This window comes from Scatophagus argus, chromosome 16, assembly GCF_020382885.2.
Source record: "Scatophagus argus isolate fScaArg1 chromosome 16, fScaArg1.pri, whole genome shotgun sequence".
Lineage (NCBI taxonomy): Eukaryota > Metazoa > Chordata > Actinopteri > Scatophagidae > Scatophagus > Scatophagus argus.
The window spans coordinates 15,627,963-15,651,944 of record NC_058508.1 but is presented as its reverse complement, the minus strand read 5'-3'; the positions used below and the strand labels follow the sequence as shown (position 1 = coordinate 15,651,944).

The window sequence follows — 23,982 nt, the reverse complement described above, 5'->3', positions numbered from 1 at the left end:
TTCTTCTTCTTCTCTGTTCATTAACTTTAACATTATTATTAACAAGCAATTTGGCTCTGGCTGCAGTGAAATTTTAGCAATATTGCTAAATATAAATATTAAATATTGCACATCCCTATTTCATTCACATAGGACAGCCCAAAGCCAGTAGCAGAGTGGGACAGCTGATTATTTAAACTTGACCTTCTGAAGTAGCATTATCTGCAATGCTGCCATACTGACTGCCAGCGTAGAATGTTATGTAATACATTCCCTTTGACACTGGGGGTACAGAGGCGCTGCTCTACTCCCTGCTCACTGTACAGGCCAGACAGGGTATTAGTTTGGGCTAAGCGATGGTTTGCACATTCAGTGACAAAAACACAGTGAAACTCTCACGCACAGTCCTACATGCATCCTGGGGTTTTGGGAACTATACAAATTAGAGCTGGGAGTCGGGTCTATAGGACTGGATGTGAGAGAGGGCCAGCAGTTAGGGGGAGGAGTGTGCTGTGAATACTAATGAGTGATAGAGTGGTGGGAATGGAGCGGAACAATAGGGCCCCTCTGTGCTCCACTTTGCACCCCTCATACACACAGAGAAGGAAAGAGGCCTTTTCCCAGAGCCTCTCCCCCTCCCCCTTCATTTCCAGAGACAGGCCCTTCCTCTTCACCCTCCTCTTCATCAGCCAGCCTGGCAAAGCTCATGTGGAGCTGCTGATTATTTCTGATTCCACGCTAGCCTCTCCACAGGGGCGACACTCTGATCCACACTCTGTTTCACCTCAATGAAGAAGCCCTTCATACTTGGCTAATGCAGAATGTATAACATGCATCTGGTGAATGAGACACTGACCTAGGGAGGGGTAATGCTCCATGGACAGTAGGGTGTGGTGATTTCAGGTCAGTAGAGTGGGCATGCTGGGGATGCTCTAGGGATCTTTTTATCACATCCTGTGTTTGAGCAGAGACCAGTGTCAAAAAGTCTCAGGCCTCAGATGAGAGAAAAGTTTCCCACATATCCTTTACTCATCGCAAAGAGTGCACACAATCGCATGGACACCATGCTGGCTTTAGTGGACATACCCACACATAAACAATGACATTGGTTTGATCTTCTGTCTTTCAGGCTACATGGGGACTTATTGTGAGATTGATGTAGATGACTGTGAGAGTAACCCATGTGTGAATGATGGCATCTGTCGGGACATGGTCAATGGCTTCACATGCACCTGCCAGCCAGGTAAGACTTTTTTTTCGTGACATTTATTTCTAATCCCTGTATTTACTCCTTTTCCTGTTAACTCCAACTCAGTTGACAGCATTAATAAGAACAGAAAGCCAAAGTTTAAATGTCCCCAGAACCAGAGGAGGGAGGATCCGCCTTGCTACTTTTGCCTGCTGGTGTTTAGAGCCACCACTCATATAAAAGGGCAGGCCCAAAAAGCTGCCTATCCTCTTTACTTGTCTGAACAAAGACACTATTGTGACCCTCCTCCCCACCACCCTCCTCTGTGGAATGTGGAAGGGACAGCAGTCTCCCTCATCCTGTCCTGGTGGTGGAGGGGAACAGCAGTCCTGCTAATGAGATTCTTTTCCAGGTCCGCAATTTACATCTGGGACAGACGTCCCCCCTTCACCCCCCATCTAGCTATTGAGCCAGTAGAGCTGATGCAGGAAGGGTGGGGGGGCTTCTCTGAAAGAAAACAATCTCCGTCTCCTCTGACCCCCCCTCCCTACCACCCACCCCTGTTTGCAGCCAAAGCACTAACACACAGACCATCTTGACACTGTTAATCAACTGGGCAGTGTGCTACCAATGCACCAATTCACCCCTGTCTGGGCACTGTGCCCACTGATTTCAGACCTGCTGAGTTTCTCAAGCATGTAAAGCTGGTAGCTGGTTATTATTACTATTATAATAGTTATTATTATGATTATAATTATTATTGTTATTATTATTATTATTATTATTAGTAGTAGTAGTAGTAGTAGTAGTAAAATGAGTCCTGACGTTCCAGTGTAGCGTTGGTATTGAATTGTCTTCAGATCTACTTTGTACTAAATTGAAAATACTCAACAAAAAACCCTAAAAACATTATCACAGTGACAGGCTTTACAGTGTATTCTCTAGTGGCCATCTCAGAAATACTCCAAGTGCACAGATGACATGTCCTTAACCAGTTGAGACGCTCTCAAACCCAACCTTAGCCAGACATCACTAACCTACCCAAAGACCCTTGCCCCCCTAACAAGAGACAAAACTGCCCTCTGACCTGAGCATGGACCCTTCCACTGGACCTTCTTTCTGACCCTTCACCTTTCTGTTTGCATGTCCCAGGCTTTACTGGCACTATGTGTCAGATCGACATAGATGAGTGCGCCAGCACACCCTGCCAAAATGGAGCAAAATGCTATGACCGGCCCAATGGGTTTGAGTGCCGCTGTGCTGAAGGTAAGGGCTTCTGAACCTACTAGTTCTCAGTGAATAGTTGTTAGACAGAATTCAGCTTTAGATGTCTTCTCATGCAGAAGAGCAGATGAGCCTTAACCACTTCTTGGGCTGGGTTTAGTCTTTGTTAAGTGTTCAGTGTTTTGGGGGTCAGCTATTTCTCTGGATGTCTGCTGGCCAAGCAGACTGACTTGAGGCCCCTAATCCCACTCTTTCCCTCATTGGCTCTCAGGATCATGGGGTCATTAAGGACCAGCAGTTGCCAAGAAAGGAACCCTGGTCATCACCCTGACATCTGTTCATCTGTTAAACCCCCACCTAACACCTTATGCTGCATTTTAGCTTCCATTCCTTCACATTCAGTCATGTCCATGTTTGAAAACAAACCTGGATGAGGAGATCTGTAGTACATTTTGTCACACCGACTGCATGTATGAGCTGACTGTGTGTATACATTGATATTTAACATATTTATTTGGACCTATGCCTATGGAGGAGCCTGCTTCATTGTTTCACTGGCCAGCTGCTTGGTATTCCCTGTGTTTGTGGGCCCCTTCTGTTGAGTGAAGTGGCCCTGTTTGACGTGGTGCAGTCTATTGTTCGCTCCGCCACTGAGAACAAAAGCTGTACTGGGAGGCCTGTGTAGGGTCCGTCTTTACTGCTTTGGCCAACTCAGCATTGCACTACACACATGCCACACAAACCAACACTTATTTGCCCAACACGACACAGAAACCACAGTGAACCAAAACTGAAGGGACTTTTATGAAGAAAAAGTGGGAAACAAACATGAAGGTCAATGAAATAACAAATCAGTCATTGAAAAAGATGATCAAATCCTTCACATCATTTTCCTTTTATGCTTTTTTTTTCCTCTCTAGGTTATGAAGGAACACTCTGTGAGAGTAATATCAACAACTGTCAGCCTGACCCATGCCACCATGGTACCTGCATAGATGGCATTGCCAGCTACACCTGTAACTGTGATGCTGGCTACACTGGCTATCGCTGTGAGAATCAGCTTAATGAGTGCCATAGCAACCCGTGTCAGAATGGAGGCAAGTGTGTGGACCTCGTCAACAAGTACATCTGCCAATGTCAACATGGAACCTTGGGTAAGAGGAAAAACTCTGTTAACACATAATTAAACCTTGTTAAGTCAAACCTTTCAGTAAGTAATTTTAAAAACTGAAAGCTAGAAATACAGCAGATTTTCTGCAACTGTAGACTAAATCCTGTTGTATGCTACAAATGACATCGCTGTTGAGGGTGATAATATGGAATAAATATATGAAGATATTATAATTGTCATTTACATTTTTCAAATTGAAGCATATTTTCTAAACAACAAAAATCTATATTTCTAAAAGGCCAGTGTAAAAACTCTAACTCTTCTTTCTCCACGCAGGCACAAACTGTGAGATAAACTTTGATGATTGTGCCAGTAACCCATGTGATTATGGCATTTGCAAAGACGGCATCAATCGCTACGACTGTGTTTGCAAACCTGGTTTCACTGGTAAGACCCTCTGAAAATTAAACCAGAATTTGGGATGAAAAATCAATCCTCACTGGAAATGTTGACAAACGCACTTTGATTATGTCTCCTTCCAGGTCCCAAGTGTAATGTGGAGATAGATGAGTGTGCATCTAGTCCCTGTAGGAATGGGGGGACATGTGTGGATGAAGAGAATGGATTTCACTGCCAGTGTCCTGAAGGCTTTAAGCCCCCTTACTGTTACTCCCAGGTCGATGAGTGTGGTAGCAGCCCGTGTGTCCATGGCTCATGCAGAGATGACATCAATGGGTATGAACTCCTACAGCCTTAGTTATAATGACTCATATGGGAGATCAAGGAGAAACTATGCAATTTTATTGTTTCAGCTTGCTCATCAACAAGTCATCATTATTGACTGTACTCCTTTATTTCCAGTTACCGTTGTGACTGTGAGCCTGGATGGGTGGGGAAGAACTGTGATCTGGACAGGAATGACTGTTTGCCGAGTCCTTGCCAGAATGCTGGCACGTGTATCGACCAGCTCAATGGTTTCACCTGCAAGTGCCGCCAAGGCTTCCGAGGTGAGAGCGTGGCATAGTACACAACACAGAGTAACCACTGGAGCAATCAGCATAAAATGTATAGAACAAAAAGGGGATACACACGTGCAGTAATAAAAGTCATAACATAGTTTCTTACCATTTTTGTGGATGTCTTTTAGTCTAGAAGATTATCATGTCTTACATTATTTTCCTTTTACTCAAAGATGATTGTCTATCTCCCCCTAGTGGTGTGTTTAAAATTTGCATATAGTCACTCGTGTCAGGCGAAGGCTCATTAAAATGCGTTTCTGTCAAATGTTGTAATCTCTTCTCTGTCCCTCTAACAGGTAACCTTTGCCAGGTCAACATCAACGAATGTGCCTCCAGTCCTTGTCTGAACAAGGGTACTTGTGTAGATGGCGTGGCAAGTTTCACCTGCGTCTGTGAACTTCCTTACAGTGGACCCACTTGTGCTGAGGTCCTCACTCCTTGTTCCCCTAACCCTTGTGCCAATCATGCTGTCTGCACACACACACCAGACTACTTGGGCTATCAGTGTAACTGCCAACCAGGATGGCAAGGTTAGTCAATTCTGTACTTGTCATCTCAGTGCCTGTTCAGCTACTATGAGATAATCCATCTGGAAGCTTTTCAGAAAGTCTTAATCCTTAAACACCAGTTGTCTTGAGTTTAACTGTATCCTTATTTTGCCTTTCTCAGGTCAGTTGTGTAACGTAGATGTGAATGAATGCATCACAAACCCCTGCAAGAACCGTGGGACCTGCACTAATACACCCGGAGGCTTTCTGTGCTCCTGCAGACCTGGATATAGCGGGCTTACCTGTGAAACAGATATCAATGACTGTGCTCCAAGTGAGTGATAAGTTATTGTTGCTGAATTATTGTAATTGTCTAATGCTGTGAAGCTATGTGAAATACCAGGTCCATTTACATTTACTGTACTTGACTGAAGTTTTCCTGTCTTTTTGTGTGATCAGATCCATGCCTAAGTGGAGGTTCCTGCACAGATGGCGTCAACTCCTTCCACTGTAGCTGCTTACCAGGCTTCACCGGGCCCCGCTGTGCTTTAGAGGTCAATGAATGCCAGAGTTCCCCTTGCAAAAATGGGGGCACATGCACAGACTATGTCAACTCCTACACATGCACCTGCAGGCCTGGTTTTACTGGCATTCACTGTGAAACCAACATCCCTGATTGCACTGAAAGGTAAATGTGTGTTTGTAATTGAGTCACAGAGATATCTCATGTTGTACTTTATCCATTTACTCATATACATAGGTAAATAGCTATTGCATATGCCAGTAAAACTTAAAACTTAAAATCCATGGTTTTCACTCATGTCAACAGTTCGTGCTTCAATGGAGGGACGTGCACAGATAAAATCAATGGTTATTCCTGTACCTGCCGCCCAGACTTCACTGGCTCTCACTGCCAGTATGAGGTCAATGAGTGTGACTCCCAGCCCTGCCTCAATGGAGGCATCTGTCAAGATGGTCTGGAGTCCTTCCGCTGCACCTGCCCCAAAGGCTTCACTGGCAACCGCTGCCAGGTGCACACAAACACACTCACAGACACTCTGTAAAGCTTTTGGCAAGGCCTTGAATCTTCATACCTATGTTTTTAGACTAACAAATGCTGACCAATTTTCCATACACCTCTTGTCTAGACTCCAGTTGACTGGTGCAGACGCTCATCTCCCTGCCAAAATGGAGGACGCTGTCGCCAAAAAGATGCTTCATTTGTCTGTGAATGTACTAATGGCTGGTCTGGACGTTACTGTGACATTCATAGGGTCTCCTGTGAAACAGCTGCTCGCCAGAGAGGTAAGTTTATGTTACATATGTAAGTACATAATGACATTTGAACTCTCAGCCTGTTGTTTGTGTTGTATTTAAAGAACCATTTTCTACAAAATTTTTCCAATCAGGGATCCAAACAGTTGAGCTGTGCCACCATGGTGGTCACTGTGTCAACACTGGGAATACTCACTATTGTAAATGTTCACCTGACTACACGGGAAGCTATTGCGAAAGCCAAGTGGACCACTGTGAAGACAAACCCTGTCGCAATGGCGCCACCTGCAGGGGATATATTGGAGGGTACCAATGTGATGTGAGTCCTTTGCTTCGTCAGTGCTCTCTGTTTTCGATTCCATCAAAGTCAGAATTCAAGTGGTGCTTCATCACATTTGTGGAGATTGTAATGTATTTGTCATCTGCCTGTCATTGTAGTGTATGCCAGGCTTTACTGGACAGAACTGCGAGATAGAGATCAATGAGTGCCAGTCTCATCCTTGTCAGAATGGAGGCACTTGCATTGATCTGGTGGGACATTACATCTGCTCCTGCCCTCCTGGCACACTGGGTAAGCAAGTATATATTCAGCAGAAACCAGCGATTAATACTAAACATATAAAAACATAAATGTATATAGTAATAACGTGTTTAATAATCCTCTATTTTTAAAGGTGTTCTCTGTGAAATCAATGAAGATGACTGTGCTCCAACCCTGAGGTTGCGCAGTTCTCCTCCTAAGTGCCTGAATAATGGCACCTGTGTAGACAGAGTGGGTGGATATCGCTGCAATTGTCCCCCCGGATTCACAGGAGAAAGATGTGAGGGAGACATAAATGAGTGTCTCTCCAACCCCTGCAATCCCTCCAACAGCCTTGACTGCATCCAGTTGCCCAATGACTACCAATGTGTCTGCAAACCTGGCTTCACAGGTTAGATGGAGGCTTCAGTTGGCTTCTCATTGCAAATGTTTTTTGTATTAAAAAACTCTTCTCCAGTTGTAGAACTTCACCATCAATATTTATTTATTTTTTTAGGTCGAAGGTGTCAGAGCAGGTTCAGTGTGTGTGAGTCTCAACCTTGTCAAAATGGAGGAGCATGTTCTGTATCCAGCATCTCTGGACTGGGATACACTTGCACGTGTCAGCTTGTAAGTGTACATTCACATTAAGGTTTTTTTCTTGTGTAATGGCAGTTGATAATCTAAAACATAAATGATGTGTGTCTTTAGGGTTATACTGGGCCAAACTGTGAAAGAAGCATGTCCTGTCGAGAACTGTCATGCTACAATGGAGGTAGCTGTGCACTTACGACAAGGGGCGCGCGTTGCATCTGCCTGCAGGGTTATGGCGGGCCTCAGTGTCAGCATCGAAGTAATGAAGGCTGCTCCTCCCAGCCCTGTCGGAATGGAGGTTTGTGCACTGAAGAGACCAGCTTCCCATACTTCCACTGCCAGTGTCCCAGTGGCTGGACGGGTAAACGGTGCGATCAGAGCAGCAGATCTGTGGAAACAGTACCCTCATGCCCTCTAGCAGACTGTCATACCAAAGCAAAGGATGGTGTTTGTGACAAGGAATGTAACACATTCCCATGTAACTGGGACGGTGGTGACTGTTCTCTGTCAGTCAAGCCCTGGACTCGTTGTGCACGCTGCTGGCATGTTTTTAACAACAGCCAGTGTGATGAGTCCTGCAACAACGTTGAATGTCTGTATGACAACTTTGACTGCAAAAGCAAGGAGAAAGTTTGCAAGTGAGTTTACTTTTACTTAGAATCCTTTTAATTTCTTCTGTACTGGTCTGAGAAAATTTGAGCTAATTCCTCTGTTTTTGTCATCTTCAGTCCAATTTATGAAACATACTGTATCGACCATTATGCTGATGGGCGGTGTGACCAAGGTTGCAACACAGAGGAGTGTGGCTGGGACGGCTTGGACTGCGCAGTGAAGGTTCCAGAAGTCCTTGCTGATGGTGTCTTGGTTTTAGTTGTCCTGCTGCCTCCAGAGGAACTTCTTCGCACCAGCACAGCTTTTCTGCAGAAATTAAGTGTTATCCTACGCACCACATTACGCTTTCAACTTGACAGCAATGGAGAAGCAATGATTCGCCCCTACACCCGCCAAGAGGCGCGCCTCAAGCGGGAGCTGCAGCATCAACAGGAGGTCATCGGGTCAGTCAGACATACAATTCATGCATACAGAAAAGCTGTAGTTGGAAGTCTTGTAGATTTACATAGTTGGTTACATTGCACTGAACATCTACCTCTCTGCTGTTCCTGTAGCTCTATAGTATACCTGGAAATTGACAACCGTCTGTGCATTGAGGACTGTTTCCCTACAGCTGACAGTGCTGCAGAGTACCTGGGAGCTCTGTCAGCTGTGGAAATGCTCCGTTTCCCTTACCCAATCAAAGAAGTCCGTGGTGAGTAGGGATACTTAAAGAACACAAAATGAACTAGCAAATATAACGAGGCCCAAATTTGTGATTACTACTTTGTATTTTCACTACAGGTCAAAAGATGCCAATTGTCCCTGACCCCATACCAGAATGGGGCAAGCTGATGCTGGTGGGGATAGCTTCTCTTTTCCTTTTGGTCATCCTTGTGATCGGCATGTTGATTGCTCGTAGAAAGAGAGAACACAGTACCCTTTGGTTCCCTGAGGGTTTCTTCCTCAAGAAGGAACCTAGCAGCAACAAGAACCGCAGGGAACCTGTGGGCCAGGATGCTCTGGGAATGAAGTAAGTTATTTGTATTCAAATGTTAACACTAATGATGTGATTGAGACTTGCGTTGAGTTGCTTTAGAAATGTGATTTTGAGTTACTTTTGGCGGTGGTTTTGTGTTTCATTGTCCTTACATTGTTTAACATGTAATTCAGACACATGCCAAAAACTGTGGAGGAATCTCTCCTTGGAGATCACAGTGACCAGTGGATGGACTCAGACTGCCCAGAGGCAAAAAGACTCAAGGTCAGTCACAAAACTTTTTTACAACAGTAAATTTTCCTCTTCAGTTAACATATACACTAGGACAAAAGTGTGTATGTAAATTTTACAACAGGATTTTAGCCTTAATTTAGTAATACAATGAAACTGAATTTCCTTCTGTGGATTCAGGTTGAGGAGCCTAGTATGCTCTCAGACAGTGAAGATGCAGTGGACAGCAGACAGTGGACACAGCATCACCTTGCAGCTGCAGACATTCGTGTTCCTCCCACCATGGCCCTTACACCACCTCAAGGAGAGTACGAGAGTGACTGCATGGATGTTAATGTCCGAGGTCCAGGTTGGTCATGAGATAATCTAAGTTTACCATACCAAGGCTACGTAATTATAGTTTGTATGATCTGTCATAATTAGCATTTGGATAGACATAACCATTCCTGTTTTCGTCTCCTACCAGATGGTTTTACACCCCTGATGTTGGCATCGTTCTGTGGAGGTGGATTAGAGCCTGAAGTAGCAGAGGAAGAGGAAAATGAGGAGTGTTCAGCCAACATCATCTCTGACCTAATCTACCAGGGTGCATCCCTTGCGGCCCAGACAGACCGCACTGGTGAGACAGCGCTCCACCTAGCTGCCCGCTACGCCCGTGCCGATGCAGCTAAGAGGCTGCTGGATGCCGGGGCAGACGCCAATGCTCAGGACAACACAGGACGTACGCCACTACATGCTGCTGTGGCTGCAGATGCACAGGGTGTCTTCCAGGTAAACAAACAACCAATGTGTACTGTATAGTGGTCACATCAGTGGGAGAAATACATCTAACTTATTTCAGCACGTGTTGTGCAAATTCTAATTCTGAACGCATTGTTTTCCATCCTCTTAGATCCTTATCCGAAACCGGGCTACAGATCTCGATTCCCGTATGTATGATGGCTCAACTGCACTCATCCTGGCAGCACGGCTGGCAGTAGAGGGCATGGTAGAGGAACTCATCACTTGTCATGCTGATGTCAATGCAGTTGATGAACTGGGTAAGTGTGTTTAACTTTTCGCTCAAGTGAGTGTCCTGATGTTGACATTTTGTGATAATCTTCAGTGAAACCATAGATGTGTATACTCATTGTTGTCATCTCTTTTAGGTAAATCTGCCTTACACTGGGCTGCTGCAGTTAACAATGTGGATGCCACTATTGCCCTGCTGAAGAATGGAGCAAACAAAGATATGCAAGATCTCAAGGTATGACATAATACTATTTTAACCACAATTTTGCTTCAGTGTGGCAGATATAGTTGTATCTAACACAGCTTCTATTTATATTGTTGCTTTGTTTTTTCTTTTAAGGAGGAGACCCCTCTGTTCCTTGCAGCCCGTGAGGGCAGCTGTGAGGCTGTGAGGGTGCTGCTGGCTCACTTTGCAAACAGAGAGATCACAGACCACATGGATAGGTTGCCAAGAGACATTGCTCAGGAGCGTATGCACCATGACATTGTGCAGCTTCTTGATGAGTACAACACAGTAAGAAGTCCCCAAGGCCATGGAGGGGCAGGACACCACCTGACTGGGGGACACACTCTGTCTCCTCTCATGTGCCCTCCCAGCTCCTTCCTTCCAAGTCTGAAGAACACCCCACAGGGCAAGAAGAACCGTCGGCCCGGAGCCAAGGGTTCTAGCCTGGGAGGCCAACATGCCACCAGTCTGAAGGAGTCAGTCAAGGCCCGCAATAAGAAGCTGACCTTGGACATGCAGAGTGCCTTACTGGATAGCTCGGTCACCCTGTCCCCAGTTGACTCACTGGACTCACCCCACGGGGGAGCTAGCAATGCTGGCTACATCACCAACCCCACTTCCCCTGTGGCCATGCAGTCACCAGGGCTGTTCCACTCCTCCATGTCTGTCCCAAACACCCCAATGGTACATACTAGCATGTTAGAGGGAGGTGGCCCCTTTGCTGTATCTCTAGCCCAGCTCAATGACCTGGGAGCTGGAGGAATGTCCTTGCAGGGACGTGTCTCCATGGCTTCAGATGTCAACCATGGCTATGTGCTGAGTTCAGGTCAGATGGGGCTCAACATGGGCATGGTTAGTCCTGTCAGCGTGCCCTTTGACTGGCACAACAGGATGCCACCTTCCTCACAGTGTGGTCAGCCAGTGGTGAATCTTGTCCAGAGTAGCCAGGCAGGCATGCACCCTCAGAGCCCAGCTATGCAGCAGCAGAATATGCTGATGCACCAACAGCAGATCTACCGTAATCCTATGCTACAGCCTACACCTGTTACCTCCACACCCACTATCAGTCCAGTCAAGCTGCCCTCCATTGCTGAGCAGCAGCAACAACAACAGCAACAGCAGCAGCTCATCAACCACACCATCACCAACCAGCAAAGTATGGCCCGCATGGGCACCTCCACCCCACCAACACCCCAGACCTCCCAGCCCCCACCACCCTTCTTCCAGCAGCAGCAACAGATGCCGCAGCAACCTTCTCAGCCCCAGCCTCCTGCTCAGCCAACACAGTCAGCCACACCAGCGGCCCAGTCAACCCAGGCTCTGCCCTCCCAGCCAAGTGCCAGCTCTGCAGGAACCGAGGATTACCCAACCCCTCCCTCCCAGCACAGCTACACTTCCACACTAGATGCCACACCCAAGCATTACCTCCATTTGCCCAGCGAGCACCCCTATCTGACCCCTTCCCCTGAGTCTCCTGAGCCCTGGTCCAGCCCCTCTCCTCAATGCGACTGGTCAGATTCCACACCCAGCCCAGCAGTTGCTGGCCCTGCCCAGACCCAAATTACTCAAATCCCAGAGGCCAATGGCAAGATGCAGGTATTTGCGTGAAGATCTCATGGCCCCTGCTTGAAAAGGGACCTGAGGTGAAAGAATTTGTGGACTGGCTCTTGGGCTTGTCTGTGTTTATATGAGTCAGCCTGTTTCCAAGATTTTCATTGGATTTGGATTGACTGTGTTTATCTCGAGGACCGTCTGCTAGTGATTTTTGCAGCAAAAAAAGGTAAAGGGAAATGTGTGTTGTCTGAAAAACAGCAGACAATTTAATGAAGTAATTCTGTCACAGATGGACTTGTTTTTTATTATAAAAAAAAGTATATGAAGAAAACCAAGTCTTTCATTTCAAAGACTTGGGGATGCTCTCCTGCAAACTAACAAACATTTTAAAAGTAGACGAGAAAAAAAGTAAAATGTTGAAGGGAATTCATTTATTTTTATTTATTGTTTTTATCTCTCTGAACTGCTTTTTTTACTTCTTTTTCTGTCCTAATGTGTCAGCGCCCTCCTATTTTATTTGACCTGCATTTCTATTTAGCCAGTATGACAATTGATGGTAAAGGACTATAATTTGTCAATGAGACCCGACAGACAACAGACAGAAAGAGAAATTTTCACCTCTCTTGACTGATATTTATTTAGGGAAACGACAGGTGGAAAGAGTGATAAACTGGTTCTAGCAAATATATATTAAGAGTTGCTCTGCAGTAGTGATATGTTCCCATTTGATTGAATTATTTGATTTGATTCAATTACTTTCTATATGAGTATTATGAATAAGAATGTAGATGAGTGTCTTTGAAGCACTTCAAGTGGCCAGCCTCTAAGGGCAAATCTGGGTCAAACACAACATTTATGTACAATGGATATTTATGATATATTTGTAGCATCCTTCTCATGGCAGTTCAAAATAAATGAGCAGAGTTTTAAAGTTTTAAGTGAAATGTTCCCATTTCAGCAGTACTCTTACCAGTTCTACTGTCAGCCCTCATACCATTAATTTTGAAGCTTGTATTCATTCACTTTAAGAAACTTTTGTTTTGCCTATAAAGTCAGCCTCTCACTGCCCTTATTAGTTTGTTTTTTTGGGGTTTTTTTGTTTGTTCCATTTGTTTTGTACTCTGTACATTTGTGAAAACCATGGATGATTTTTTTTTTTAAACATCATTTCAGATGTACTAAGCTATGCTTATCAGCTGCTATTTCGTATCACTCTTCCCTGCAAACATTCCTCCATTTTGCCTGTGTTGTGGGTCTGGACACTGTGGCCATTTGGCAGCATCCAGCACAGCTGACAGACACGTAGAAGTTTGTTGAGTCTGCACCATGTCCTTCACGGGACTAAATGGAAACATTCCTGGACTATCTGTGGGAGTTGAGATATTGTTGACACTCTCACCTCGTCTCTGGTAGTGTCTGTGGTGGAGTAGCGATCAGTTTGAGTGTGTGGCTGCTGGGCTGTGACTGCTTATGCTCTGTCACTCCTCAGGGAGGTGTTTTATGGCATGCAGTGGGAAAGTTCCCCTTGCATCTACAGTAGCTTCCAGTTCAGGGGCCGTGGAGTTGCATCTTAAGATGATTGTTAGAAGATACTGAAGGAAGGAACACTACTATGTAGTGCTGCACCCTTTAACTTTTTACAAAATTCTGAGAATGACCCTCCTTGTCATCCAGCTAACCTTATGTTTGACCATCTTTCACCCCCACATGACCTGAGTGTGTAGGATAGGGGTCATCCTCTCTGTAACATTTCAGGATAAAGTTTATTGATAAGTGTAGAATTATGAGAACGTAACCATTTGCATTTTCATCTTGTGACACCACGAACAGAAATGAGTCGGCCACTGCCCCAGCTATTACTTTTGTGGTGACCTAACACTGCCCCTAGTTGTGTCATAGACTTAAATGACAGCTGTGACAGTTGCATGACAGTTTATTTGTCACTGGTTTTATTCTGTTCACTATAGAATGAGTCTGTTTTTGTTTTTTTTTATTTTTATATATAACTGGTCTTTCAGTGTCCCTACCAGGTCGCACTAAGTGTTCTGTACATTTCAACCTCCCAACTTCTGTTTGTAAATATGTTTGTTCTGGGTAGATCTTTGCTTGAGAAGTCTTATGTTTCTAAAATGATTGTTATGTACTAAAAAGGACAAAAATAAAATGTACTCCATTTAGCATTATTTGAAGCTGAGGCTGTGACTGATATTTTATTGGCCTTGTGTTATTAGAACAGTCATAGATATTTTCTATCATTATTAATTTCTATACTTGTTTAAAAGTAGTTCAAAATCATTGTACATAAAACCTTTCCACGGTTTTTCTTTCCACAGTCAAAAGTTGTAAGATAAGTTACTTATAATAAAAACTGTAGGGAACTACATGTTTGTGTCCTCGTGTTCAGTGCTTGTTTCACATTTTAAGGAAGGATATTCATTAATTCAGGTCCTCATAATGAAATACTGGATTGAATTAGATTCATAGTTGTCGGTTATTCTCACGCCATTTCAAGCCACAGCCTAAAATATTAGAGCAACAATGAAAGAAAACCTATTTGATCTGTCTATATCAACAAAATTTCCCTGATGGTATTCACAATGGTATCACAAGTTGCAGGATTATTGTATTAGACCTAATATTTAGTCCATGAAACTGTGCCCATGTCCACCCAACTGTGCAGTGTTATTAACATGAGCTCAAACAGGATTTACGCTACTTGAGGCATTAGTGTTATTTTTAAGAGTTACTGTATTGTACAGAAAACATTCAGTGGTCTGTTCCATGTGCATTGCTGCTCAGAGGGAAACTTTGGTGACCTTACAGCTTGACATTACACATTTAAAACTGTGACAACAATGACTGCAGTCATTCACTATCTTCTTAAGAATAATATTTATATTCTGGGTAGTTAAATCTTTATTTTTTCCCTGTCTGCCTCTGGAACATCCGCAGCACCCCGAGAGTAGCATTGAACACATTGTCATGCTTAAAGATCATCTTATAAAATGTATCCAGAGGCAATCGACCAGTTGGATCTGCGTGCTTCAGTGCAGTCATGGGCATGTACAGGCGGTTGGTCTGGTGGCGCAGAGGAGGTTCCTTGGATGTGATCACTTTGACTGTTTGCTGCATAATAAAAAGAAAAATATTTCACCACTGGAGGGTGCTTCCTCATTTTGTATTTGCATTGGCAAAAGCAAATAATTTTGGTGACCTTTCAAATTCAGGAAACATAATTGTCATCACTTGCCTCAGCCACTTCTTCTGGTGTCTGGCCTAATGAGGCGAAGACTTTCTTAGAATATGGCAGGTAAACTTCACGGAAGATTCTGGCAGTGTCCTCGTCTGTCCCTGACAGATCCATCTTCTCAGCCTCTTCATACACTTTCCTCTCAAACTCTGTTACCACAGGGCCAGGTTCCACTAGAGTCGTCCTTGTGACACAGATATAAAAGAAAATATTGGGCCGCTGTTCCATTACAGCCAACTGAGGCGGGCTTACTGATAGGTTTCAGTTGTAGGGTAGCTTCATTAAGTTTAATAAAGCTATTTTTCGGGACATGTAATCACTTGATGTTAAACTTCATTGCTTGCACTGCCAGACTCTCACAAAATCCTTCCACAGCAAATTTGGAGGCAGAGTAGACGTCATTGAACAGAAGCCCTGTGTAGAAACAGAAAGAAACCTGTTAGCAACCTTTCAAACTCTATAAATTGCTTGTGTAATTTCACAGGCGCATATAAACGTACCCTGCAGTCCCATGACGCTGCTCATCACCACAATATGGCCACTCTGCCTCCGCTTCATGTCGGGCAGCAACTCTTTCACCAGCCGCGCCAGGCCAAAGAAATTTGTGTCAAAAAGCTCCTTCATGGCGTTGATACTTTGGCACTCCAGCGGTCCAATCATGCCAACACCAGCATTGTTCACTATGAGAGTAAAGTATCCTGCGTCAATTTATGCTTGTGGAAATATCTTAAATTCACTCAAAAAGTGTGAATGAGAGGAGACAGACCCAGAACGTCCACTCGTCTGTCCGGCAGGCTGTTGACACACTCTCTGATGGAGACTTCACAACAGGCATCTAACTCTTTGATTTCCAGGGTTTTGTTTAAGGAGTCACCTGCTGCCTTCTCTAAGGGCCCCCGTTTCGTAAGATCCCTCATTGTGGCAACCACTGCCTCAAACAAACAATGAACGCACTGACTGTCAGTAGCTGTGATCATTTCTGTCATCTGCCCTTTATTTAACTGAGGAGAGAGAATGAGATTGGCTGACCTTTAAAGCGTTTAAACTCATCCTTGGCCAGCCGTGCAGCCACAGCCAAGCCAATGCCAGAGGAACATCCGGTTACCAGCACCCTCCTGGTTCCCATGGCTGTCTGACCTCAAGGCTCAGTAGGATCCTGACAGCTCAGTAAGAAAATGCTGTGAACAAGGAAACTTGATTGAAGGTACAGTATATTCCTCTTACAATATCATGTCAGCATCACCATTCTTTACAAGCGAAGACATTATTTTGTGATTAAGTGTTAGAATTTACTTTTTTTTTCTAATATGCCAGCATGTGTCCTCTTGTTTTAGTTTCTGATGTCTTACTTTGCCATGAATGCTAAAAATCCCTAGAGAATGTGCATGAAAATAGATGCAAAAAGGCGAACAGTTCAAGATTTTCTACTGCATGCTTCAAAAATCTTGTGGCTGCACTAGATTATGCTTCTCATGCCTGTTGAAGCAACTGGTACCTCTGCCTCTCTTTTTTATCTCTTTAACTTTTTTATTTCTCTCCGTATGATCACTGAATCCTAAGGACAAATAATTATTCCTCTTAGAAGCTTTTAATGTCAAATCCAAATTTTTAGGCTCAATGTTTCCAATGTAATTCCATGACACTTCCGCTGCAAATATCTCACAGTCGATCTCACATCTCAGTGAGAGTCCAAAGCTGAGTTGTTGCTCTCAACAATTAATTCAAATCGAAATATAGCCAATGAACCCCGAGAGGCTTGTTCAGAGAAAGCATTTTCTCTAATCTGATTTGTAAACTGGAATGTTTGGCTGCCTGCAACACAAAGCTTAGTGCTTTGTCCATAGAGGCCCCTCGGTTACAGTTTAACCCTGTAACAGCACGTTATGTCAACTGTCACATTTTCGAGATGCACAACATGATAATAACAATAATTTTGGAAAATCCACTCACACCCTAATCACTGATATAATAATGCATGTTATTGTTTTCACATATTTACATATTATATTAAATTAGAATGTAGCTGAGGAAAAACTACAATCTTATACAATGAAGGAAAATGATAACACTCAATCTAGGTAGACCTACCTAAAAATCGTAATTAAGCAGAGTACGTGAGTCTTACTTCTCACCACTGCAGGATATTATTTAAACAATGTCATTGATTAAAAAAAAATAAAAAATAAAAACAGTCTACAGTAAGGTCACTGTGAGTATTGCAGACACCGTAAATCCAGGATAAATGCAGGACCAGTGAACCATAGCCAAACAGTTTGCTTTTCAGTGCTGCTGTAGTCCACCAACCTGTAGAGCGAACAGCGCGTCCTCTGCAGCGGCAGGTATGGAAAATAAAGACACAAACCAACGGATCGATAGACCGCTACTACAGAGAGGACGGCCAAGACCAATAAGGCTGCTACTTAAGCCCGGCGATTACCTAAATGGGTCACGGAGACCTGCTCTGTTGGTGGGAGTTGTAGTTCTTTAAGTGACAGCAACTTCCTATCTAGGTTATGATTAAACTTTAAACTACATCAAGCACTCAGCCTCAAAAACTGAAGTGGATAATGATTTGAAAAGAAAAACAACACAATGTACTATTATAGGTCAGTATGTGTAGGTCTAAAAAGCAGTGGTGGACTGAAACTAACATTTATTCACGTTTTAAGTTTTATTCAAGTTTCAACTTTGAGGTAATTGTGCTTCTTTTCTCCTTTTTTACATTTGTTTTAGTGATTATTTCCGGTTTGTCAGTAATGTGGACACTTTATTTGAAACAAAAAATAGGCTACATTAATAATTTAGATACATATAGATAAGTATCAGAATCACTACTCTACGGATATGCGTTAAGAATGATTAAAAAATATTTATGTATGTACTTTACTAGCACGGAGGGCTGGATTGTGTTTCAACTTTGTCACTTAACTTTGAAAGTGCTTACCGGAAGCATTTTCAGATAGTAGGCTGTTACCTTTGATCGCTACCTTGGCAATTTTATAATATATTGACGTTCCTGAATGTAACCAGAAGATGGCAGCCAACTCTAAAAATTGTAAACTGGTCCATCTTCAGTTCTTGCAACACAATGTCATACTGTGGCCACTAGAGGGCAGTGAACACCTATCATTCCAAGCAAAGTATTGACAGTGACTGATCAGTCATCAGGCTAATTATCAGCTAACGATGCTCAGTGTCTGGGAGCAGTATGCTTTAAACAGTTGCATTTCGTGTGAGTGTTTTTTGTAGCTACTTTGCAAGCCGTATGATGTATTTAATGCTTTTTCACAAGGAACTTGAAAGCACAGCATTTTCATGGCTCATTAGCTTCCCTTTTCATGAGTCACATTAACATTTATTAACCCAGAAATCTTAATTGTTGTTTTTTTCTGGCGTTTTTTTCTAGTTTTTATTATTTTATTTTTTTTAAGCATTAAAGTTATTACTTAAAGTCAAAGCAGTTCATTTATTCAACCCATTTCTGAAATACAGTTTTTCATTTTTTGGATCTTGATGGGAAAACAGATTATTCTTTGGTACTCTGACCCTACTTATCCATCTCATGCAATTTTATGTACAAGACTATAACTATATGGTGATATGGTGATACACTAATTGGAAAGTGTAATGAGGTAACCTTTGTTATGAATTGGCGCTATATAAATAAACTAAACTGAATTGAATATGATTTACTTCACAGCAATATAAACCAGAGGCTATTTAGGTATATTCATATGAGCATATGATACAGAGTTTATAACCAGACAACTATTATTATGAAACGAGCTGAAGGATATATGTGTATTTTATTACGCTTGAGAACAGGAATGCGTGAGAGCTGTGCTGAGGCCTGAGGGAGGGTTTCATATAACTTCCTATATGCTTTGTCAAAAGAAGAAAGTCTTCATTCTAAGCAGCTGTCCTACTCGGGTTACATTCAGTGTTCATTTACAAAAACGTGATAACAAAGTATTAAGTGAAGTTTTAAAACGTGTTTTTACTTTCCATTATGAGCTGCAGTGATGTGTGCGTACGGAGAACAATCTTCTAGACATTTCTCTCGATTGTCGAAAACTTTGTACATATTTGGCTAATCAATCAATCAGAATTAATGCTAAAGTCTTTCTTCAGTGAGTTGTTAATACAGTGGAAAGCAGATCTGTAGGTCATCTTTATCTGAACACAAGAATTTCATCTGATTTATAATAAAAACAATGTCCATATTTAATTAGTTACCACGTAAAACAATGGTCCTGAAAATCATGTCTGGAGGCAGCAAAATGAGAATTTTGTTGTTCTGTGACTTTAGGTTCTTGTTTAGTATGACTGATGTTGTTTTTTTTAACTTATGGAGATCATTTAAAATAAAATTTAAAGCCCTTCAAAAAAATCAACTGTAATACATTTGAGTAATCTATTTTATTGTAACTGTACTTGTTAACAGTTTTGTGTGTTGATTGATGGTGTTGGTTGATTACGCATCAAAACTGTCTTATGTATTGTCTATGTGGGTGTGACTCCATCTTTTGTGTTTGAATGCATTTTCTTGAAATTCAAGTAAAAAACAAAACAAAACAAAACAAAAAAAACAGGTATTATGTGCCAACAAAAGAGACAACGTAAGCAACTCTCTTGTGACAAGAATCCCTTCATTGTTAGTCCATCAGCTCTCTCTGAGCCTCTTGTTTTGTTTCTGGCAGAATGTAGAGCCAAAGTGGTCATTAAGGCCGTTCCAGACAAAGCGGTGGTACCTAATATTACATGGGAACTAGATGTTATTTCACATGTGTTCTGAGAGTAAAAAATGTGAGGTTCACGTGAGCTCCTGTCACACTTTGTACACCGCCTCATGTGGTTTTGTACTCACATTACTGTTACGAGTCGTGTTTGGTGATTATTCAATTTTTTTTGTGGATCCTGAATTTTATTCAATATAATGTTATTTTATTTTATTCTGATCATTAAGATTGTAGATGGATTTAAGAGAGAAATCAGGTCACATTTCATAAATTTCTGTTCTGATGTTATTCTCTCCACTGTCATTACATTTGTTACACCTGTACAGTGTAATGCAGTCCAGTAGAACAGCTCTGTCATAAGTGCTACCTTTGCAAAGTGTATAAAGTCTGGTGCAACAACATCGCTAAGATACAGTGAGCAAATTTAACTAACACCTCTAAAAAAATGAACACTACAAGCATCATGAAAATAAATCAAAGTAACTGGTTTAGATGTGTTGACCGACAAGTGTACCTGAGTGTATGTGGAAATGTTTATTGTAGACAGATTTTATTTGTGCAGTTCACTGCAAAATTTTTATTCAAGGTTACTTTTATTAAAACCAACCAAGGGACATTTGCATAAAGACACAGGATAAAGACATTAGCTATACATAAATATGGGAAAAACAGCATCCCCACTGTTTAGCAAAGTACCACAAAAATAAAACATATTTGTTGATAAAAAGAATTCTCAGACTTAAATTTTCCCACAGTGACTTCATGCCACAGATGAATATTGCTTCACAAAGGTGGTATTTGATCTTCAGTCTCCTTAAGACAAAACAAGGCAAGACACCTTTATTTGTCTCAAAGGGCTGTACATAACATCATAGCAACATCCCCTGCCCTTATACCCTCACATCGACTACAGAAAAACTCCCAGAAAAGCATTACAGAGATGTTATTGATTAGAGGAATTAAAAATGTCACATGCAGTCAGATGTGTCTCTCTGTTTGTGTAACTTCCCAGTTTCTTGTTTCTACTTTGGGTTCCCATTGGTCAGAACATTGCATTGTTTGGCTTGTCCAGGGAGTGGTCATGTCCCAGGGTTGAAATAAATAGTTCCTGTGGACCAGACTAGTCCAAGACCAGGCCAGACTGCAAAGATATAATTTTCACATGCACAGGATCCAAATGTCTGCCACGATGTAAGTAATTTTACTGTCCAGATTGTCTTAGATAAAAATCTTCCAATAGAATCTTCTTGCTGTATGAATCACATTGTCCTCTTTTCAGTGGATCAACAAAGATTGCTTAAGTTTTTAGTGCTGAGCGAAATATTTGTCTCAGGATGTGTCTTTCAGGATTGGTTGGCTTTCTGCTGGTGCTAACAACCGAGGCCAGAGTTGGGTAAGAAACCTGAGTTTAATCTCCATGTTTAGTAGCTTGCCCCTTTCTAACAAAATTTGTCAAAAAGCAAATGCTTTTATATTGAAATTGAAATATCATTTCATGAAATTATATGAAGGACTGAAGATACCAATGACATATTTGTGCAGATGTTAGCGAAGATGATTACTGTTATCACCTTATGAAGCTCTCAATGTCTGCATCTGAGGCTTTTTTTAATAGTTTGCGCTCTGATTACACAGACCCTCATCTCAGTTAAAGTTCTGTTCTGAAACGGAACAATGCCTGCTGTTTGATCTGATTTGTGAGACTGACCAGTATGAGGTGAGAAAACCCTTTTCGCATTTCAGGCACGAGAAACTTTCAAAAAAGCTCACTCCACCCCCACCCTGTTGTTTGTCCTTCAGGTCCGTCACTATGACTCTGCTAAATGGGTCACAACTCAGCAGACATCCTTCTTCATGGAATTTGCAGCAATGCACGCTTTCAGGCGACTGTATACATACATCACTGGTACCAACAAGAGTGCTGCGTGTGTGTGTGTGTGTGTGTGTGTGTGTGCATGTATTCATGTATTTACTTTTTATTTAAGTATGGACTAAAAGAAAATCCGAAGAGCACCATTTGCTTTACATACTTTTTAGCAGTTCAGCATTACAGACAGCAGTTGCAGGTATTCAGAATGTCTGAATATAGTTTTAAAGTTAGAGACTTTGTTTGCAAAACTTATTGTAACTCCTTCAGTTTGTGAGGACTATTCAACGTCATTTTTTCCTGTGTGGTACAGCTAAAAATAACACATCCCTTGACTTGACACTATAATTACTGTATTCACTTGTGATCGGAGAGCAGACAGTTTGGCAGTTTTGTTGGACGTTCAAATCACAACAATTTATCTTTGTTTTGTGTTTCACATTCCTAAAACAAAGTGTATTTTCTTATTACGTGCCCTCAGAAAACAAAATTGAAATGACTGCACCCGTTCTCATAAAAATGCCAGAGGACCAGAAATTCTGGGAAATGGGTGTCTACACAATGAGTTTCCTGCTGCCAGCTGAACATCAGGTGAACCCCCCTAAACCTACTGATGAGAAGGTAAGCTTCTCCGACAAGCCGTGGCAGAAAAACACAACACATCAACCTTCATTTAATCACACCTGCACACTCATGTTTGAATTTACAGTGTGAAATCTACTTCCAAAATCCACAGATAATGAAACTTTGCCAACTTGCAGGTGCAAATCCATGAGATGCCAGCTATGAAAGTGTATGTGCAGAGCTACGGAGGCTGGATGACGAGCACGGCTGACAAAAACCAAGCCAGCAGTCTGTCCTCTGCTCTTGACTCAGTAGGGGCAAAGTACAACAAACTCTACCACTATGCTGCTGGATATAACAGGTGAACAGATCACCACTGTTTTCTCAGTGACAATAGACAAGAAAAGCACCAAAGAAAAGAGAAGTAAAACATTAAAATTTGATGATTTGTTTTTTAATGTTCTGCAATATTTCCTTTCTTGCAGTCCAATGACGCTGTTTAACAGGCACAATGAGGTGTGGTACGTCGCTGAGGATGAGCCAGAGTGTCCCAGCAGTGAGGAAATGGAATTTTCTCCTGTGTCTTGAGTCTCGTGGCACCAGTGCAGTGACCTTCAGCAGACAGTATATACAGAGAGATGCTGCAGCTGAATGCCTCAAGTCATAATGCACCCTATGATTAACCTGCAAGTGAGAACGCAGCTTTTAGCACAGATGGATGGTTTTCTGTCTTACTCAATAAAGTAACCCTTTTGCATTCATTTCTAGCGGTCGTTCTTAACCAATCACCTCCTGAAATGTGCATAAAGCAGCTAGTTTAACAATGGATGAAGCCTGCAAAAAAACAAGGCAGGCTCATCCCATTCAACAGTGCTGTTCTACCAAACCACCAGATGGCACCACTGCGTTCAAGACTAACTTCACTTTCAGGAATACACGTAGTGTCCAACATTTACGGCTTTTCCGTGACATGCTTAAAGTGAAAATGAATATTTTACGTTTCATGAAGGTTTTCCCGCTGCAAGAAGAGAGAAAGTGTCAGAAGGGAACCATACTGGTAAAAACAAAAAAAACAAAAACAAAAACAAAAAAAAACCAACAACAGGGAGACCGTTTTATTGATGAATTTCATAATCCATTTACAGGCTAATGTACAGGTGTCATAACCATCCACCCTTGAATTGCTGTTACTGACGTCAGTGTGACCTTCATCAAAGCAGCTTGTATTGTTTGGGTGTTTGAGTTGCACCTTATGTCAAGCATCGGCGGAGAATGCGGAACATATCAACGCAGTGTTTGATTTCCCAAACTGGCTAATTTTGAGGAAATGAAAAATGAAGAATTAATATATTAATAAATCAAAGGGTTAAGATTTTTATGTTGTCTTTTCCTTGAATGCGTCATTGCTAACGCTGTTGAATGAGCAGCTGATGTTTAACTTTCAATTCAACCGTGGAAAGTAGAGTTTGAGATTTTTACTTTTCCGTGTTTTTCTGCTATATTCTCCGATACATTTCAAAAAGAGAGGTATTACTTTTTACTTAATTATA

The 23,982-nt window shown here is 42.2% G+C and overlaps 3 protein-coding genes across 4 annotated transcripts in view; 2 read left to right on the top strand and 1 right to left on the bottom strand.

Moving 5' to 3' along the window:
• The window catches only part of notch3 (notch receptor 3), a 28,834-nt gene extending 14,639 nt beyond the window's left edge, over positions 1 to 14,195 (top strand). The window contains exons 9-33 of the mRNA XM_046414694.1: positions 1,109 to 1,222; positions 2,321 to 2,434; positions 3,313 to 3,546; positions 3,840 to 3,950; positions 4,046 to 4,238; positions 4,365 to 4,510; positions 4,819 to 5,052; positions 5,192 to 5,344; positions 5,470 to 5,698; positions 5,840 to 6,041; positions 6,159 to 6,315; positions 6,420 to 6,604; positions 6,724 to 6,856; positions 6,960 to 7,217; positions 7,323 to 7,435; positions 7,517 to 8,037; positions 8,128 to 8,454; positions 8,566 to 8,705; positions 8,795 to 9,023; positions 9,164 to 9,254; positions 9,402 to 9,570; positions 9,688 to 9,992; positions 10,114 to 10,261; positions 10,370 to 10,467; positions 10,573 to 14,195. Of these exons, the coding sequence (XP_046270650.1) occupies positions 1,109 to 1,222; positions 2,321 to 2,434; positions 3,313 to 3,546; positions 3,840 to 3,950; positions 4,046 to 4,238; positions 4,365 to 4,510; positions 4,819 to 5,052; positions 5,192 to 5,344; positions 5,470 to 5,698; positions 5,840 to 6,041; positions 6,159 to 6,315; positions 6,420 to 6,604; positions 6,724 to 6,856; positions 6,960 to 7,217; positions 7,323 to 7,435; positions 7,517 to 8,037; positions 8,128 to 8,454; positions 8,566 to 8,705; positions 8,795 to 9,023; positions 9,164 to 9,254; positions 9,402 to 9,570; positions 9,688 to 9,992; positions 10,114 to 10,261; positions 10,370 to 10,467; positions 10,573 to 12,066 (6,098 nt within the window). The 3' untranslated portion in view covers positions 12,067 to 14,195. The remainder of the gene's footprint in view (positions 1 to 1,108; positions 1,223 to 2,320; positions 2,435 to 3,312; positions 3,547 to 3,839; positions 3,951 to 4,045; positions 4,239 to 4,364; positions 4,511 to 4,818; positions 5,053 to 5,191; positions 5,345 to 5,469; positions 5,699 to 5,839; positions 6,042 to 6,158; positions 6,316 to 6,419; positions 6,605 to 6,723; positions 6,857 to 6,959; positions 7,218 to 7,322; positions 7,436 to 7,516; positions 8,038 to 8,127; positions 8,455 to 8,565; positions 8,706 to 8,794; positions 9,024 to 9,163; positions 9,255 to 9,401; positions 9,571 to 9,687; positions 9,993 to 10,113; positions 10,262 to 10,369; positions 10,468 to 10,572) is intronic.
• Positions 13,930 to 17,732, bottom strand: zmp:0000001048 (retinol dehydrogenase 8). Of its 2 annotated transcripts, XM_046414743.1 has the most exons (7): positions 17,567 to 17,732; positions 16,292 to 16,440; positions 16,029 to 16,190; positions 15,763 to 15,942; positions 15,583 to 15,676; positions 15,263 to 15,446; positions 13,930 to 15,138 (listed from the first exon to the last, which is right to left on the bottom strand). In XM_046414743.1, the coding sequence occupies exons 2-7, from the start codon at positions 16,386 to 16,388 to the stop codon at positions 14,929 to 14,931; spliced, it is 927 nt and encodes a 308-aa protein (XP_046270699.1). In that variant the 5' UTR covers positions 16,389 to 16,440; positions 17,567 to 17,732; the 3' UTR covers positions 13,930 to 14,928. The 2 variants fall into 2 exon arrangements, with proteins under 2 accessions (XP_046270699.1, XP_046270700.1); XM_046414744.1 differs by lacking the exon at positions 17,567 to 17,732 and having other exon boundaries at positions 16,029 to 16,194; positions 16,292 to 16,438.
• A 3,089-nt stretch (positions 17,733 to 20,821) lies between these two features.
• On the top strand, positions 20,822 to 23,175 carry soul5 (heme-binding protein soul5). Its single transcript, XM_046414747.1, has 7 exons — positions 20,822 to 21,192; positions 21,335 to 21,394; positions 21,637 to 21,718; positions 21,802 to 21,907; positions 22,350 to 22,489; positions 22,630 to 22,793; positions 22,918 to 23,175. The coding sequence occupies exons 1-7, from the start codon at positions 21,164 to 21,166 to the stop codon at positions 23,018 to 23,020; spliced, it is 684 nt and encodes a 227-aa protein (XP_046270703.1). The 5' UTR covers positions 20,822 to 21,163; the 3' UTR covers positions 23,021 to 23,175.
• Positions 23,176 to 23,982: the final 807 nt, after the last annotated feature.